This window comes from Saccopteryx leptura, chromosome 5 (genome assembly GCF_036850995.1).
Source record: "Saccopteryx leptura isolate mSacLep1 chromosome 5, mSacLep1_pri_phased_curated, whole genome shotgun sequence".
NCBI lineage: Eukaryota > Metazoa > Chordata > Mammalia > Chiroptera > Emballonuridae > Saccopteryx > Saccopteryx leptura.
This window is the reverse complement of record NC_089507.1, coordinates 208,088,829-208,106,598: the sequence shown is the minus strand read 5'-3', so window position 1 is coordinate 208,106,598 and position 17,770 is coordinate 208,088,829. Positions and strand designations below refer to the sequence as shown.

The window sequence follows — 17,770 nt, the reverse complement described above, 5'->3', positions numbered from 1 at the left end:
TGCAATGCACAGGGCTTAGATGCCTCATATGGAAAAGGTCTGTAAAAACAGATACGAAGGAGTGACACACAGAAAGGGGAGGAACAGGCAATTCGTTCAAGAAAACAAATGATTAGTAAACATCTTAAAATGTGGGCAGCCTCACAAGTGAAAAATGCACAAAGAAAAATAAGTGATGCATCCTTTGTTTCAGCTCTCTCAGACTGGGAAACATTAGTGTCAGAACAGCTAGGGTCATGAACATGAGAAAACAGGCCTTCTTCCCTGGAGTGGAGGCTCAGGACAGGTTAGCAGTCACAGAGGTTCCTTTTAAAAAGTGTGTTTAGGTGGGAAATTTTGTTTTCTTCTTAATAAATTTTATGTTTAGTCAGATGTTTAGAATTTTGAAATAAACATGTATTTTTTAATACTGATTTTAATTAAAATTTTATATTGTTTAACTACTACAACAGTAATACACGTTTTTTATTTATGTGGAAAAATTCAAATGATCCGGAGGTATAGGAGTTAGAAAAAGTGACAGTTCTCTTTTCTTTTCTCCCATTCCCATTTTTCCTTGCCAGCTTTGAGGCAGCCACTATTTGTAGTTTGGTGTGCAGTGTTTCAGGCCCATTTGTGTGCATTTATTCTATGGCTTTTTTTTTTATATATAAAGTGAAAGGAGGGGGAGATAGACTTTTGGATGCGCCGTGATCGGGATCCACCCAGCAAACCCCATCTGGGGCTGATGCTCAAAACAACCTAGCTATCCTCAGTGCCTGGGGCCGACACTCAACCCAGTTGAGCCACTGGCTGCAGAAGGGAGAGAAGGGGGAGAGGGAGGGGAGGAGAAGCAGATTGGTCCCTTCTCACATGTGCCCTGACTGAGAATCAAGCCTGGATGGCCATATGATGGGCTGATGCTCTATCCACTGAGTCAACCGGCCAGGGCCACTATGACTTGTATAATTTATGAAAATAATCTCCCCAGCCTGAGAAAGGGGGATGATCTGTGACCAGGGAGATGCTGAGCGGAGCAGAGCTGTGGTGGCAGAAGTGCTCAGCACCACGTGTCACTGGCGCTGTTAGTGTGAACATGATGGGGTTAAAAGACAAGTGCAGGAAAATACCCCAGAGCCAGGGAGCCCTGGGCCTTCCCAGAGGTCCCAAGTCAGAAAACAGAAGATGTATTTTCACTTGTTTCATTTTATTTCATTTTTTCTTTTAAAGTTTTCAGTGATAGAATATTGGAAGGTTTTTATGACCTTTAATAAAATGACTTTTTTTTTTTACAATAAAATAAAGTGATCGAAAATAAATAAATAAATAAAGTGATTATATAAATCAGGTTATTGGGAGTTGGGAGAGTGATTAGTAATTCATCAGCCTGTTGTCTCTCTGGTCCTGTGGTAGGAGCTTGTGTTTGTTGCATGAACATGTTCGTTTCTTAGTCATCAGTCGCTCCTTGCTGCCTCCCTCTTCCTGGGGGCCTTGGCTCGTGTTGGGCCCTGATGTACTCTTTTCCTGGCCAAGTCTTGTGTGTGTGTAGGCAGGTGCCCTGGAAGGGGCCAAGGCCTCATTTTGTTTCTGTGGTTCAAATCCTTACTGGTGTGGCCACACATTAATTTTGAGAGACTGATCTTTTTTTGTCATTGTGTTTTTATTTTGGTTAGGTTGGACTAGTTAGTCAGTCTTTAACTGAAGATTGTTGGCTTGGGGGTCAGTAATCTTTGCTATAGCCACCTTGCATGCTTTTCTCAAATCTGATTGTTAAATTTTGAATAGTCTTTTTAAAAATGTTTTATTTTATTTATTGATATTAATGAGAAAGAGAGAACCTTTGATTTGTTGTTCCACTTATTTCTGCACTCACTGGTTGATTCTTTCTTGTATGTGCCCTGACCCGGGATTGAGTGCAACCTTGGTGCATCAGGATGATGCTCTAACCAAGTGAGCTACCGGCCAGGGCAAATAGTGTGCATTTTTAAGTACAGTGCTTCATGGTACATTGTAAGTTTCAGAAGTAGAGAACAGTAATGATCAGCCTCTTAACTGAGAGCTCGCCCTTCCGTCACTGTCGACTGCCTGCTCCTGTCCTCCCTCTGAAGTCAGTGGGCCGTCCTCTGTGATGGCTTTGATGGCATAGTCGGGGAACTTAAATAGCAGATTCTCTCGTACCATTCCTCTTGGCTGTCCTACTAAAAGAATTACACACTTCACCAGCTTGGCTAATGGGCACATCTTTTGCTCCCCTCAGAGTCTGCTGGCTTGTTCATCCTGCCACAAACTTTGGTCCTGTCTCCCTCTCTGGTCATTGTGGGGGTGGGGGAAGGGCGGATCCCTCTGCGTTTCTTCACTGCATCACGTTTTCTCCATAGAAACAGTGTTACAAGAGACGGCTGTATGCTCGGGCTTAGTTCCAGGAAAGCCTGTTTAACCCAGGTCCCCTGTTTTAACCCAGGACCCCGTTGTAGGGTCTCAGCTCATCCTCAGGTTCAAGACACTTTTGTGTCAAGGGCTGACCTGTTAGAACATAGGTCCTATGTTTATTCTACACAAGTGACTCTTCATCAAAAGACCTTGAAACCAGGGAGTTGTTGCTATTGTTAGGTGTGACTTTAAATGGAGTTTTGTGTCTTTTTTAGCAGAGAGACTCAAAGCATTATAACATAGGGAATTTGTGTTGAAAGACCAGGACTCACGAATACAATCAGTAATTGTGATAAAAAAAAATCACATGGAATATGGGTTGACATTTTTCTTAAACCAGAGAAACTAAACTTGATTCCATAGATCAGCTTCCAAAAAGCTGTAGCATGTGACTTTTATTTCTGAAATTTAAAAGTGCATTTTATAGTGCACTGTGCGGTATTGATGAACTGCAAGGAAACCTGGTTTCAGAGAGCGTGTGGGGGTTGAGTGCCCTGTCCTGCACACATTTCTAGGACTGTTCCACCTTCCTTTCTCAAGCACATTTTATTGTCCGATCTTTAACTAGCTTGAGTTGGTAAGTCAGGCCTGCCATAGAGAGGTCATTTTGATGTCTTCATGTTTTTTCTTAATTGTGTTGGTGAACCATTGGTGGGGGCCTAAAAGGGCAACAAGACTGTCAGAGACATTTGACCTCGGATGGTTGTTGATCCAGTGATACCAGCCTGTTGGAGACTATGTTCTATCTGTTTAACTGATTATCTGTTTACCTGATTTGGAGAGTAATAGACATGGAGGTTTGGATGGGTTTCTGCACCCAGCCCTTTTTGTGACAACGTGGGAGATCCTCCAGTGTCATATGTGTAAAGTGGTAGGTCATAGAGGATCTTTCATGTTCCTTCTTAGTCTTAAGATTGTATTATCTCTTGACCTTTTACATTGTTGTACAACCATCACCACCACCATCCATCTCCAGAACTGTCTTCATCCTACAAAACTGAAACTAGGCAACAGGGACTCCCTCATCTGAGCCTTTCCCTAGGTCACCACCATTCTGCTCTCCGTCTCCGTGAGTTTGCTTACTCGAGGCCCTCATGTAAGTGCAATCATGCAATATCTGTCCTTTAATGACTGGCTTATTTCACTTAGCATAATGTCTTCAAGCTTTATCCATGTTGGACATGTGTCAGAATTTTCTTTATAAGGCTAAATATTTCAATTCTCTGTATAGATCACATTTGTTCATCCATTCATCTACTGATGCGTACTTAGCATGAGTCTACCTATGGCAGTTGTGAATAGTACTGCTGTGAACACTCATATACAGGTATTTGTTTGAGTAACTGCTTTCCATTCTTTGGGGTATATTTCTCGTAGTGAAATTGCTATATCCTGTGGTAAATCTGGCTGACTTTTGAGGGCCTGCTGTGCTGTCTCCACAGCGGCTGCAACCATTTACAATCCCACCAACAGTGCACAGAATTTCAGTTTCTCCACATCCTCAACACTTACTATTTCTAGTTTGTTTTTGTTTTTAATAATAACCATCATAATAGTTATAAGTGGTATCTCATGACTCATAACTTAAATCTTCCTAATTATATGCGATGTTGAACATTTTTGCAGATATGTATTTTGGTGAAATGTCTACTCAAGTCCTTTGACTATTTTTTAATGAGCTTATTTATTTTTTTGTTGTTGAGTTTGTGGTTCTTTATATATTCTGGATATTTACCCCTTATTAAACATTTGCTTGCAAATACTTCTGTCATTCCATGGGTTGCTTTTTCTCTCCTGTTGGTTGCTGCAGTTTTTAATTTTGTAGTCCAATTTATCTCATTTTTCTTTTGTATTTCTGGTGTCATATCTAAGAAATAATTGTTAAATCCAATGTTAAAGCTTTTTACCTTATGTTTTCTTATAAGAGTTGTATAATTTTAGCTCTTACATTTGGGTCTTTGATACACTTTGAGTTATTTTTATATGTAGTGTAAGAAAGATAAAAGCCCAACTTCATTCTTTTTGTGTGAATATCCAGTTTACCTAAAATTGTTTGTTGAAAACGCTACCCTTTCTCCATTGAATGATCTTGACACCTTGCCAAAAATCATTTCACTATATATGTTGACTTTGGTTTTACAGCATATTGTTGTTACAGCACAATTTGATACATGTTATTTTTATTTGATGTTTTTAACTTTGTTTAAAATATTGGAGGTGAAAGATATCAAACAATAGAGTGTGGATAATTGGCCTTTGGAACGATTCTGTAGAACAGTATGGCTTTTTATTGGAAGGTAGAAATAGTGAAGATTAAAATCTGTGAAGTTTTAAGATATTCTCTGGAAGACAATTGACTGGCTCTTAAAAAAACAAAGCAGTGGTTGGGAGGTCTGATTGTAGAGAAAGAGACTTTGGGCCATACCCTGTTGCAGTGCATGGTCCTTAATTAGCTCCAAGTTCATAAAATATATTTTGGATATAATTGTGAGGTTTGTAATATGGTCTGGGTATTATTATAATGCTACTAGGGAATTATTATTACATGTGATAATTGTTTTATAGCTAAGTGAGAGGATATCCTTATTTTTATAGAAATGTTTGCTGAAATATTTAGCGGTGGTATTATATCTGCAGTTTACTTTGAAATGGTTCAGCAAAAAAGAAAAGGAAAATTAGCATAATATTAACAATTGTTGTATATAGGTGATGATATGTGGTCTATATGTTATTCTTTGTTTTTCTATTTAATCGTTTTTAAAATAAAAACGTTTTGAAAAGCTATTTCCACTGAGGTTTACATTCACTTATCATTGTCTATTAGATAGCTCTAGGTAACCCATAAATACCTTAAACTCAGTATGACCCAAGTGAACCTACTATTTCCCAGCCTTCTGTTCCATTTATGTACTTTCTCCTAGGGTTGTTTTTCCCTGGACCTTTACCTGGCAGCTCCACTCCCAGGAGGCCTTTTCTTATGTAGCAACAGCATAAATGCGGTTTACTGTTACACCATTGTGATAAAACTACTGTTTTCATTTTCATGTCCCCAGTTGCTGCTGAGCTCCTTGAGTGCTGACCTCTTGTATCCAATATCTTTGAAGTGACCTGTTGAAATGTGTTTTCCTTCATTTCATCTTATTTGTTGTGTTGTCTTTTTCACAGTGAAAGGCACTGGTTATTTTGATCCAGGCCCTGAATGTGGGGCTCTGAGTCATTGTACAACACCAGTCAACTAAGCAGATAATAATTTTGGCATTTAATATGTGACTCTATAATAGGTAAAGTGATCACTAAATGAGGTTGTACCTTGTCTTCTAAAGGTGGGAAGAAGAGCGTTATCCTGAGGGCATCAAGTGGAAATTCCTAGAACATAAAGGCCCTGTATTTGCTCCACCATATGAGCCTCTTCCAGAGAGTGTCAAGTTTTACTATGATGGTGAGTTGTTTCAAGGTTGTCCAATTCTTGGCCAAGAAAAGAGTCTGATTCTATTTAGGAATAGAAAGTAAGGAAGGATCTTGTGTTGTATAATCCTTTTCTGTTTATTTCATTTTATTTTATTGTCATCATAATGTTTGAGGGGAGGGTCTAAGGTATCTACTTAACTCTCAAAGGCCCATTTGGTGCTGAAAAGGTACCATGAGAAATGGGCTATTAATGTCTTATCTACGTGGTCCCAAAACAATTCCTCTACATAGCTCACAGCACTGGGTCCACAGGCTAAGTGCTTTTATCTAAACTTTATTTCTAAGGAGTTACTCTTTGCAAGCATTAATGAGAAAAGCCTTTCTTGAATATAATGTTTTATTTTAGCAGTATAATGGAAACTTGGCAAGCTGCTCATCATTAGAAATAGTACTAGTATTTGGTTGAGGATTAGTCTGCCATCAGCCTCTAGGTAGGGCTGGTAGGAGTCTCACTCACTCTACATAGCAGAACACTATGCCTTTGCTCTATGTACAGTCCAGTGTGGTGAGCTGCTTTGAAGAAATGCCCTGCCTACTTCTCGCAGAACCCTTAGGATTGTCTCTTAATTGTCCTGGCTATTTCTGTGCTTGGGCTGAAGGATTTGAGAGCAGTCTTTGATGCTCCTTCTGCTGGCAGTGTAGCAGAATACAGATAGTAGTGCTCCACTGACTTCTCTCCTTCCAAGATTTTGATCCAGAATCAAAACCTATGTGCTGAACCGTAGGTGGAGCTGGGCCCCTTTAATAGGTGTGGAGTGGTATTGGGTGCTTCTGAACCAACTGATCTGCTAACCACACTGAGAAACGCTCAGCCAGAGAACCGAAAGCATCTCTGTCTACCAGCAGTGGCATCAGGACCATGGACACTTATTGGTCAGGGTAGTAGTTTATACTGAAAGGCTGGGTCTTGGAAATCAGTGAATTTGCCAACTGGAATTTGTTTTTTAAAACTATGTTTATTCACTATGTCTGTGTTCAGATACCAAGACCCAGCAGTGGTTAGTATTGACTAGTCCTTGATCTTACGGTGTTTGCAGTCTAGAGGACCCATAGCCTCAATGACAAATGTTTGCATAAAATAAACCTTCTGACCTGTGTTCACCAGAGAGCACAGGACAGAGTTCTGTCAGCCCTTACAGTGGGTCATTCCTGGAGACTCTTATATGTGACTCAAAGCCTAGACACCAAAGAAAGGAAGGAGCCTAGGCTTGACCAGGCAGCAGCACAATGGATAGAGCGTTGGACTGGGATGTGGAGGGCCCAGGTTCGAGACCCCGAGGTTGCCAGCTTGAGCATGGGCTCATCTGGTTTGAGCAAAAAACTCACCAGCTTGAGCCCAAGGCTCACTGGCTCGAGCAGGGGGTCCCTCAGTCTACTGTAGCCCCCCAGTCAAGGCACATATGGGAAAGCAATCAATGAACAACTAAGGAGCTGCAATGAAGAATTGATGCTTCTCATCTCTCTCCCTTCCTGTCTGTACCTATCTGTCTCTGTCTCTCTCTGTCTCTCTCTGTCTCTCTCTCTCTCTCTCTCTCTCTCACACACACACACACACACACACAATAAAGGAAGAAAAGAAAAGGAGCCTAGGACCTTGAAGAAGACAATCATAAAAGTCTAGTTACTCGCCCTGGCCGGCTAGCTCAGTGGTAGAGCATCGGCCTGGCGTGCAGAAGTCCCGGTTCGATTCCCGGCCAGGGCACACAGGAGAAGCGCCCATCTGCTTCTCCACCCCTCCCCCTCTCCTTCCTCTCTGTCTCTCTCTTCCCCTCCCGCAGCGAGGCTCCATTGGAGCAAAGATGGCCTGGGCACTGGGGATGGCTCCTTGGCCTCTGCCCCAGGTGCTAGAGTGGCTCTGGTCGCAACAGAGTGACGCCCCGGAGGGGCACAGCCTGGTGGGCAGAGCGTCGCCCCCTGGTGGGCATACCGGGTAGATCCCGGTTGGGCGCATGCGGGAGTCTGTCTGACTGTCTCGCCCCATTTCCAGCTTCAGAAAAATACAAAAAAAAAAAAAAAAGTCCAGTTACTCTCTGGCCCTATTCTGGGTATACCAAGAGCTTCAGAAAGGTCAGCTGTTCAAAGGGATTTGGTGGGAAGCCTGAACAGTCGTCACTGGTCGCCATAGTCCCTCCCCCCATTCTTGCCCAGTCCTCCATCCCAGGGCCTCCAGCTCTAGCTCTAGTATTTCCTCTGTTGGTCTTTCCTCTGAAATATCTTTCCTGTGGTTAGGGAAGCCCACCTCTGCAGTAAGTTAGGAAGTCCCATTTGTCTTATCAGTCGTGATTGATTCTGTAAGTCTTGCCTACTCTCTAGGGAAGAGAATTCTCGGACTACTTCAGACCTGCCAGGGAGGTGGGGCATGGGCTGGCTGAAGCAGTGAATTGCCTCTAAGAACCTCCAGTTTTCAGTACTGACTCAAGTTTCTTGTTCCCGGAGCCCAGCCTTCCCCACAAAGCACTGCCCGTGCCAGGACCCTTCCCATCATCCTCCCACTGCTCTGCTCGGAGCTGTCATTCCTTCCTTTGACGGCTCATCAGAAACAGGTGTCACAATTGCTTCCTCTATTGGGACGCAGTTCAGTAAGCTTGCCCAAAGAGCCTCTATTTAAAAGAAAAGACTGTTGTTTATTTAGTTCATACTGAACAGACCTGAGAATTTTACTTCTTTCTTGCTGTTTAGTGACTTAATGTTTTCCTTTCTATTGAAAGCATTCTAGTAGCCTTCCTGCCCACTCTGGTTCAGACCTGAATGGGGAGTTGTGAAGAAGTGCAGAAAAAGAAACCCTTGATGGCCAGTTGATCCTCCTTCCCAGTGTCCTCTTGCAAAGCCTGGAGCTTGAGAGGTTGAGAGGGGGAAGCAGCGCCACCTGTTGGCCTTTTAAGTTATGGATTCCAAACAGGTTCTTTCTGTCTGCCATGGCAGGTTCAGTTTTGTGCTATGGTTCTCTGTATCCCTATAATTAGGGACAGTAACCTCCTAATAATCATCATGAGATGAGATGTCTTCTGAGTTTTGAAATGAGTGGATTTCCAGTTAAGTTTTAGTTTTCTATAATGTATAAATTTGAAACTCCTCGTTGAATGATTAGTACCTGTGTAAATAGTAAGATTGTGGTATAGTACAGTATTTAACCTAATTTTAAATATAGCCAAATTATGATGCCATGGATGGTATTATAAAGTTGGATTTCATGAAAAAAAAAATGGAAATGGGCCCTGAGAGTGCTCTGTTTGAAAAGCAGATTAAACTCCCAGGTACTGTTCCTTTACTGCTTTATTAACTGTTTCAGATACACAAAACCCCAAGGCCCATTGAGGTCTGCTTTACACTGGGTAACACCAGCATTGCTGTAGAAGGGCTTTGCTAAACCTAGTCATTCCTTGTGTTCTCGATGAGTCCCGTGCTCTGATGAGGCAGCCTCGTAATGCTTGTGATGCAGGACTGAGCGTCGCAAAATCTGGTGTGCACTTGGGTCTTATTAAAACACACTTCCTGATTTAGTAGGTCCGGGGTGGACCTGAGAGTCTGCGCTTCTAACAGACTTGCACTTGATACTGGTGCTGTTGGTCTGTGAGCCATGCTGAGTAGCAAGGTTCTAGAGAAAGTCTTACTTAGACTTTCATATGGGGTTTCTCAGCTTGCCTGCTGTGGATATATATTTATATATTCATTCATATTTCACCTACCTAACTTTGAAGAAGAAAGATGCCTATTTCTTTTCCCCACAATTCCTTTCTTCCACTCCCTGCCCTATCCTTTCCTCCCCTTCTGGAACAGAAGCTGCTTAGCTTAGCAGTGGCAGGAGCCCCTCTGAGGATTTGATTTTTAAAACCCATTGAAGAGGTATAAAGGACCCTGCTTGCTGAAAGGAAAAGGAAGAGTGACCGGGCCTCCCCAGGTCGTCCCTGTCCTGAGCAGGCACCTGGGGACAGTTTATTGACATAGTCTCCAGAGAGTGACCCAGGTAAATATCTGCCAAAGAGAAGGAACATTGATGCACGTGGATGTAAATCAGAATCTGTCTTTGTTGTTGTTGCCCTGTGTCACCAGACCTTTTTATACCCGGGGAAGGTCAGCTGTTCCTAAAGCCGCAGCTTTCTCCCAAGCTCAGTGTTGTATGTTGAGCATGAACATGACCCCTTACTTGTCGGGAACTACTTTCTTTCCTAGGTAAAGTCATGAAGCTGAGCCCCAAAGCAGAAGAGGTAGCCACGTTCTTTGCAAAAATGCTCGACCATGAATATACTACTAAGGAAATATTTAGGAAAAACTTCTTTAAAGACTGGAGAAAGGTATTGTAGCTCATGTATTAATATCCTAGCACCTGGCAAAAATATTGATCAACTACTAAGTAATAAACTAATTTTAACAAGTCCTAGTTATAAAAATTGAGTTTATGAATTAGATTACATTAAAGGTTATTTTTTTCCTGCTCATTGATGGTATTATATAGGGTTTCTATCCAACGAGAACGCCTACATTTCTTTCCTCTGGCTGTTACTTGGGAAGTTGATTAGACAAGGCCAAACAGAAAACTCGCCTCCAGTTGAGCAAGGGAGAGCTTATCTGCAGGTTGCCCCCTGTCTCCTGTTGCAGGGAGATGTTAATGTGATGTCCATCTCTTGATTTGCTTTATGTACTTTCTGCTCTTAAAACTACACATCCCACATCTGTCTAGGTGATTTTAAATAGTTTTGTTATTCTCAATTTGGGTAATGTAGACAAAGGCTGAGTTGACGTTTACATTCTGAATAGCTCTGGAAATAAGGTTTAATAAGTGAATAGAGCAAGGGTCATGTTTCTAAGAGAGACTGAGTGTGGGACTATTTGTCTTGTTACTAAAACAAATGACTTGTTCGTGTTTCTCCAACTGCGGTATTCATGCGCCCCGGAAACTGGCAATGCACCAAGGACTCCAAGATGCTACATCAGAGTTACCTCTTTCAGTGATAACTCATTTTAAACATGTTTATATCAAATACATATTTTATAATAAAAAGAAGTAATACAATTACATACATATTTTTTTTATTTTTCAGAATAGTAATTTAGATTGACTACCTTTCCAGACATCTTTGACTGAAAAAAATGGTGCTTTGCTATAAAGGCAAGGAAACCTGAGGGCTTAATAGTGTATTTACCTCCTTCTTCTGTTTCCCCCTTTTATTTTGACTAGGAAATGACTACCGAAGAGAAGACTATTATCACCAATTTAAGCAAATGTGATTTTACCCAGATGAGCCAGTACTTCAAAGCCCAGTCGGAAGCTCGGAAACAGATGAGCAAGGAAGAGAAACTGGTACTGTCTCCTTGCCCTCCAGGGGGAGTGGAGTAGTGATCGGTCCACCCAGCTCTCCTTGGTTCTTATAGGACAGCTTTGACTTGAGCAGTCTCACATGGCCCTGTGCCAGAGCTGGAGAATTCTCAGCCTGGGAGAATCTGAATTCCCTTCCAGGTTTCATGTAGCCTGGAAATGGTGGCTACGTCCTTTGTTTAATGGCTCGATATAACTCCAGTAATAGAGTTTTTAAGGAGGGACAGATCTGCCCAGAGCGGCCCCTGGATAGTAGAGTTCCCTCCCTCTCCTTTGATCTGTTCTGTGCTGGCACCCTGCCATGCTCGTTCATACCCATCTCGCAGGCTTCTTCCTGAAGGGTCTTTCCAGTACCCAGCTTGGATGTCACTTTCTTCTAGAGCGCCAGTAGGCAAACTGTAGGCTGCTTGTTTTTGTAAAAAAACTTGATTGGAACACAGCCCCATCTACTAATTTACATGTTGTCCACGGCAGCATTCACGGGGCAGAGTTGAGTAGTTGCAGCAGAGGCCTTATGGCCCTCAAGTCTAAAACATTTTCTATCCAGAAAAAGCAAGCCAGCCCTGCTCGAGAGGAGTGCCAGCTGGAGCTTTATTCTTCCAAATTGCAGGCCCAGAGGTTAAGGATTTTAAGAAATTCATTGGACTTCAAAGCCCTGTAGTTTCAGTATTTTTAAAAGACTTGCATATTTCTAAAATTTAGGCCATTCTGTTTTTAGAACTCGTTGTTTGATGGTGCCTGTTTGACCTTTGGCTTTAAAATGATGACTTCCTGTGAGAATGGTCACTGCATCGGCAGACTTGGCAGTGTCGGCTTGGTCTCCTCCCCAGCATCCCAGATTAGTGAAGTGTGTCTTAAACTTAAAAACCACTTGGGTGTTGTGTTCTTGGAACATTGATCCAAAGATAGGGAGGTGTCAGAAGTCTCGCCTGGTGAGAGCCCCCACCAGGGACACCTGCTGCCAGCAAGTTCTGAGTCTGGTTCCACCCACAGGGCAGCAGGACGAGGTTGAATTGAATTGCAAGTATAGCATGAATGAGGCGGCCGCAGCGGGGAAGGGGGCTCACAGCCTTTCCCTGGCCTTTCTGGAGCAAGGGTCACAGTGTATAAAACCATATATCTGCGAAAGAATCCGTAACAGGTTTGTTTGAGCTTGAAAACCCATATGAAATGCTGTTGAACTCAATGTCTCTGGAGCCGGTTAGAGAACATGGAGGTGTTGCTTTTGGGGCCCTATCAGATAGGCCCTTCTCCATCCCCCGTATCGACACTTTCTAACAAGACAGTTTTAATTTTTAAAGGTACATTAAAAATGCTGAGGTAGCACATTCATAACTATCCTTAAAGATGAGAGAATCAGTTCTGATTTTATGGTTGAAGTTAATCCTTATGGGTAGATCTTTAGAGGAATTTTATAGCATTTAAGGTGACTCATATTAGAGGTTTTCCCTCGCTTGAATTCATTTCTTAGTAATTTTTAGACTTTTCTCTACCTTGACCTGTTCTCACACAAGAGATAAGAAGGTATGAGTAGATAACAGCCGTTTGAGCCCGTTTTGAATACTTCCTTGCTGTCTTCCAGAAAATCAAAGAAGAGAATGAAAAGTTACTGAAAGAATATGGTTTCTGTATTATGGACAACCACAGAGAGAGGATTGCCAACTTCAAGATCGAGCCACCTGGGCTTTTCCGTGGCCGTGGCAACCACCCCAAGATGGGCATGCTGAAGAGGCGGATCATGCCCGAGGACATCATCATCAACTGTAGCAAGTGAGCCTGGTTCACCCTGCGGCCCGAAACACTTCTTAGGAGTGGGGCTTCCTTTGTTCTTAGTAGGTGGGGGTGTTTCCGCGTCTCAGAGAACTGATCGGGCCAGCACAGTATTGCCACGTGTCGGTCTCCAAGTGCTTGTCACGTACTGACTGGCGGGAGGAAACGTGGACACACGTGCTCCGCAGATCTGCCCACGTCAGGTCACGAAAGGGGAAACTGTTCCTCCTGTTTTGTTTCCGCAGAGATGCCAAGGTTCCTTCTCCTCCTCCAGGACATAAATGGAAAGAAGTCCGACATGATAACAAGGTCACCTGGCTGGTCTCCTGGACAGAGAACATCCAGGGTTCCATTAAATACATCATGTTGAACCCCAGTTCACGAATCAAGGTAAGGGGTGGCTCAGAGCTGCCCCAGTTAGTGCGGCTGATGGCCGCTTTTTGTTGAAATGTAATTAATGTTCTCAGCCTCAAGCGGCACTTGGACAAATTAAAAACTCTCCCCACAGAAAGGAGGCAAGCACTTTCATGATGAGCATTATCCGGCAGCCTCCTAAGAAGTATTCATTTTCTGTATCACATGATCATCTTATTTATGCACAAACGTTTGCTGAGGCCCCAGTATGCACCTGGCACGGGATGTGCGTGGTGTGCAGAATTGTGTTGGTTAACAAGACAGATGCAGTTTCAGCCTTCACACTGCTTACCCTCCAGTGGTCAGAAAGTGGTGAAATGTGCTAAATAAATGCCTGTTGGCTGCTGCAGCTCCCTTCTCATCCCTCACCTTTCCTGGCTCCGAGGAAGGGAATGTAATTGCTTAAATCCAGAAAGAAATTGTAAAATCATACATACTCTTGACTTCCCGAGGTTTCTGCTGAGTACGTTCCACCAGGACCAAATGGGATAATGCGTAGGAAAGCAGGTCACAAACTTCTGTAGACCCGTCTTTTGTTATCTATCAATACTGTTGTTATTTACCATACTGTTTTGGAAGGGCTGTTCTTATTAGCCACCTTGCTCGGGAGAGACCCAGAAACTTCCTGCCTCAGAGGAAGAAGTGTGAACAGCAGCCTAAAAGAGAGAAAGCGCCACAAAAAATAGTTATGGAATTCATTCTGTATAGATGGTGACTTTATTTTCATGGGACTGGGACTAAAGACCTTGATCTTGATTTGTAGGTCATTAAACATTTGTTAAAACAGGGAAGCCACAGCTCAAAAGGCTGTGTGTCTTAGTGTGACTAAACAGAACATTTTCTTGCTTTTAGTCCTGAGTTGTAATTAGAAATACCCATTTATATGTTTTCAATTCGAAAATGTCACATTTCTAGTTTATAGTAAGTATAGAATAAGAATGAGAACTCTCATGGTGAATAAAGTCAACTCATGTAAAGAAGCGCGTTGTTCCCGAGAAGTACCCATAGGTGGATCAACAATAGTTTTAGCCCTCAGCTTGTGGTGTGGTGGACAGATCAGTTCAGAATTCAGTTACGATAGAAGAAAGATAAATGTTAAATGCTTTAGATAAACAGAGCAGTTATTCCCAGCAGTTAAGAGATCAGGAACAGGTCCTGGCCAGTTGGCTCAGTGGTAGAATGTCGGCCTGCCATGCAGGAGTCCCGGGTTCGATTCCCGGCCAGGGCATACAGGAGAAGCGCCCATCTGCTTCTCCACCCCTCCCCCTCTCCTTCCTCTCTTGCTCTTCCCCTCCCGCAGCCAAGGCTCCATTGAAGCAAAAGTTGGCCCAGGCGCTGAGGATGGCTCTGTGGCCTCTGCCTCAGGGGCTAGAATGGCTCTGGATGCAACAGAGCTACGCCCCAGATGGGCAGAGCATCGCCCCCTGGTGGGCGTGCCGGGTGGATCCTGGTCGGGCACATGCGGGAGACTGCCTCCCCGTTTCCAGCTTCGGAAAAATACAAAAAAAAAAAAAAAAGATCAGAAACAACTTTATGAAGGAAATTCTAGGAAGCATAACGAGGGATATAGGCCAGATCTTCAGACATTTCCTTAAAACTTTTTACATTATCCTAAATCCAGTAGGGGGCCACTGGGTTTGAAGGAGGGTAATACCAGCTTTGTGTTTTAGAAACCTGACTTACAGTAATTGATCATTCTGACTTCTCCTCTAGGGAGACTGGATTAGACACAAATAAGAAGTAAGGAGACCAGTAAATAGGAGGCTAATATAGGAATCCAGGCAAGAAATGGTGGTGACCTACAAGAAGATGATGGTGGTGGGGATGGACAGGTGAACAGATCCCAACTGTGTGTATACTGTGTATTTTTATAGGCAGGAGTAGAGTTGATTGTGAGAGAGTCTCTGAGCCTTGTAATCCTGGTTAGAAAAGCCAGGTGGAGTACCACACGTGCGGAAAACAGACAACTTTTAGGCACCATAGGTATTTGTGCAGGTTTCTGGGTGATGGTTATGCTAGTGAAGCTAGAAGTCACCCAGATGTAGGCTCTACCTAGAACATATGCCCAGGACAGAGTGGCTGACTCTCGTCAGCTGGGCTGGGAATCCTAAGGGCCAAGAAGATGGTTAAAGGCTTCCCTATTGAGGGTGGGGGGGTAACGTAATGGGGTTTTTTTTTTTCAGTTTTCTACTAATCCTTGACTGTTTCCCACTCAGAACAGTGGGATCTTCAGAGCTCTGGTTTTGACGGTGCTTTGAGTAGTTCTTAACTGCACAGCCAGCAAGAGAAACACTCTCTTTTTAGATAAAATAGAACAGGGGTCAGGAACCTATGGCTCGTGAGCCAGATGTGGCTCTTTTGATGGCTGTATCTAGCTTGCAGACAAATCTTTAATAAAAAAATAATGATAAAAATATAAAACATTCTCATGTATTACAATCCATTCATTTGCGGGTGGCTGGAGTCAATCACAGCTGTCCTCCGGGACAACACCAAATTTTTATTGGATAATGTCTAACGTACACAGGTTGTTGTATGGCTGTCATGGAATTACATATTAAAATATGTGGCGTTCATGGCTCTCTCAGCCAAAAAGGTTCCCGACCCCTGAAATAGAAAATACGTGTTTTATTTTTAATAAGATATTTCAAATATACAAGAGTAGATGATACAATGAACATTCATGGCCACAACTGGAACATTCATGGCCACCACTGGATGTCAGACCTTCGTATCATGTCCTGTTCAACTTCTTCATGTCATAAAAGGTATTCTGACCAACAGCTGAAGCCTCTGTGGAACATTTATCTCCCTCCCTGGAGACTGCTTACATTGGATTTAATGTTTTCACTCTTGTGTATTTTTGTATTGTTGCAGTATATTTATGTATGCATAAATGATGTGCAGTAACATTTTATTAGGCTGAATTTTAAAATAGGTATGTTATTGAAGTTATTCTGTAACTTGTTTATTTCACCCAGTTTGGTTTTGAAATTTTATTATCTTGACATACATTCTAATTTATCCATTTTGTTTGCTACATGGTATTTTATTATATAAAAACTACCTATCAGACATGTAGAGTTGTTTACAATCTTTGCCATTATAAACAGTGCTGGAATAAACACATTTTCCTTGTGTAGACAGATGAAAATTTCCCTTAAAGATTCTTTACAGCCCTGGCCAGTTGGTTTAGTGGCAGAGCTTTGGCCCAGTGTGTGAATGTCCTGGGTTTAATTCCCAGTCAGTGCACACAAGAAATGGGACCATCTGCCTCTCCTCCCCTCCCCCTTCTTTTTTTCTCTCTCTTCCCCTCCCACAGCCATCGTGCGATTAGCTCAAGCAAGTTGGCCTTGGGAGCTGAGGATGGCTCCATGACTGCTGCCTCAGGCACTAAAAAGTGGCCCTATTGCTGAGCAATGGACCAATGGCCCTAGATGGGCAGAACATCGCTCCCTAGTAGACTTGCCAGGTGGATCCTTATCAGGGCACATACAGGAGTCTATCTCTCTACCTCCCCTCCTCTCACTTTAAAAAAAGAAAGATTCTTGCCTGACCAGGTGGTGGCGCAGTGGATAGAACATCGGACTGGGATGCAGAAGACCCAGGTTCGAGACCCCGAGGTCGCCAGCTTAAGCGCGGGCTCATCTGGTTTGAGCAGAAGCTCACTGGCTTCAGCCCAAGGTCACTGGCTCGAGCAAGGGGTTACTCGGTCTGCTGAAGGCCCGCGGTCAAGGCACGTATGAGAAAGCAATCAGTGAACAACTAAGGTTGCAACGCGCAACAAAAAACTAATGATTGATGCTTCTCATCTCTCCGTTCCTGTCTGTCCTTGTCTATCCCTCTCTCTGACACTCTCTCTCTCTGTCTCTTGAAAGAAAAAAAAAAGATTCTTTACATTTTTTAAAGTAGTTGGACCAATGTGTATCACTACCACCACCACTCCCACAATGGTGCATACAATTCCTTTTCCACAGCCTTGCCAACATATCTAAAGTTGTGCTTTTCCACTTTGATCTTTAATCCACTTGAATGTATGTATTTTCATTGTAGTATTAGGTTGAGATCTAATATTTTTTCCAGATGAATAACCACTTGTCCCAGAAGTATTTAATTGTATTCCTTGCTCCGTCATATATCAAATTTCTCCATATATGTCTGACTATTTCTGGACTCTGTCCTGCTTAATTTGTCATCTATTCCTTTGTCACTAGCATACGGTCTTAACTACTGTGGCTTTACAGGACTTGACAATTGAATAGAACAAGTGTCCTTCATCTCATTCTTCAGTGTTGTCCTGGCTGTCCTTAACTGTTTCATATTAACTTTGAGATAAATTTGTTGTTTTAATGAAAAATTGAGTTTTTATAAGAATTACGTTGAATGCAATAGATG

General features: G+C 42.7%; 1 protein-coding gene across 3 annotated transcripts in view; it reads left to right on the top strand.

Moving 5' to 3' along the window:
* Positions 1-17,770, top strand: part of TOP1 (DNA topoisomerase I) — an 83,414-nt gene that overhangs the window by 51,540 nt on the left and 14,104 nt on the right. For all 3 annotated transcript variants that reach the window (XM_066387810.1, XM_066387811.1, XM_066387812.1), the window contains 5 exons: positions 5,733-5,848; positions 10,048-10,169; positions 11,054-11,176; positions 12,774-12,961; positions 13,207-13,351. In XM_066387810.1, coding sequence (XP_066243907.1) covers positions 5,733-5,848; positions 10,048-10,169; positions 11,054-11,176; positions 12,774-12,961; positions 13,207-13,351 — 694 coding nt within the window. The remainder of the gene's footprint in view (positions 1-5,732; positions 5,849-10,047; positions 10,170-11,053; positions 11,177-12,773; positions 12,962-13,206; positions 13,352-17,770) is intronic.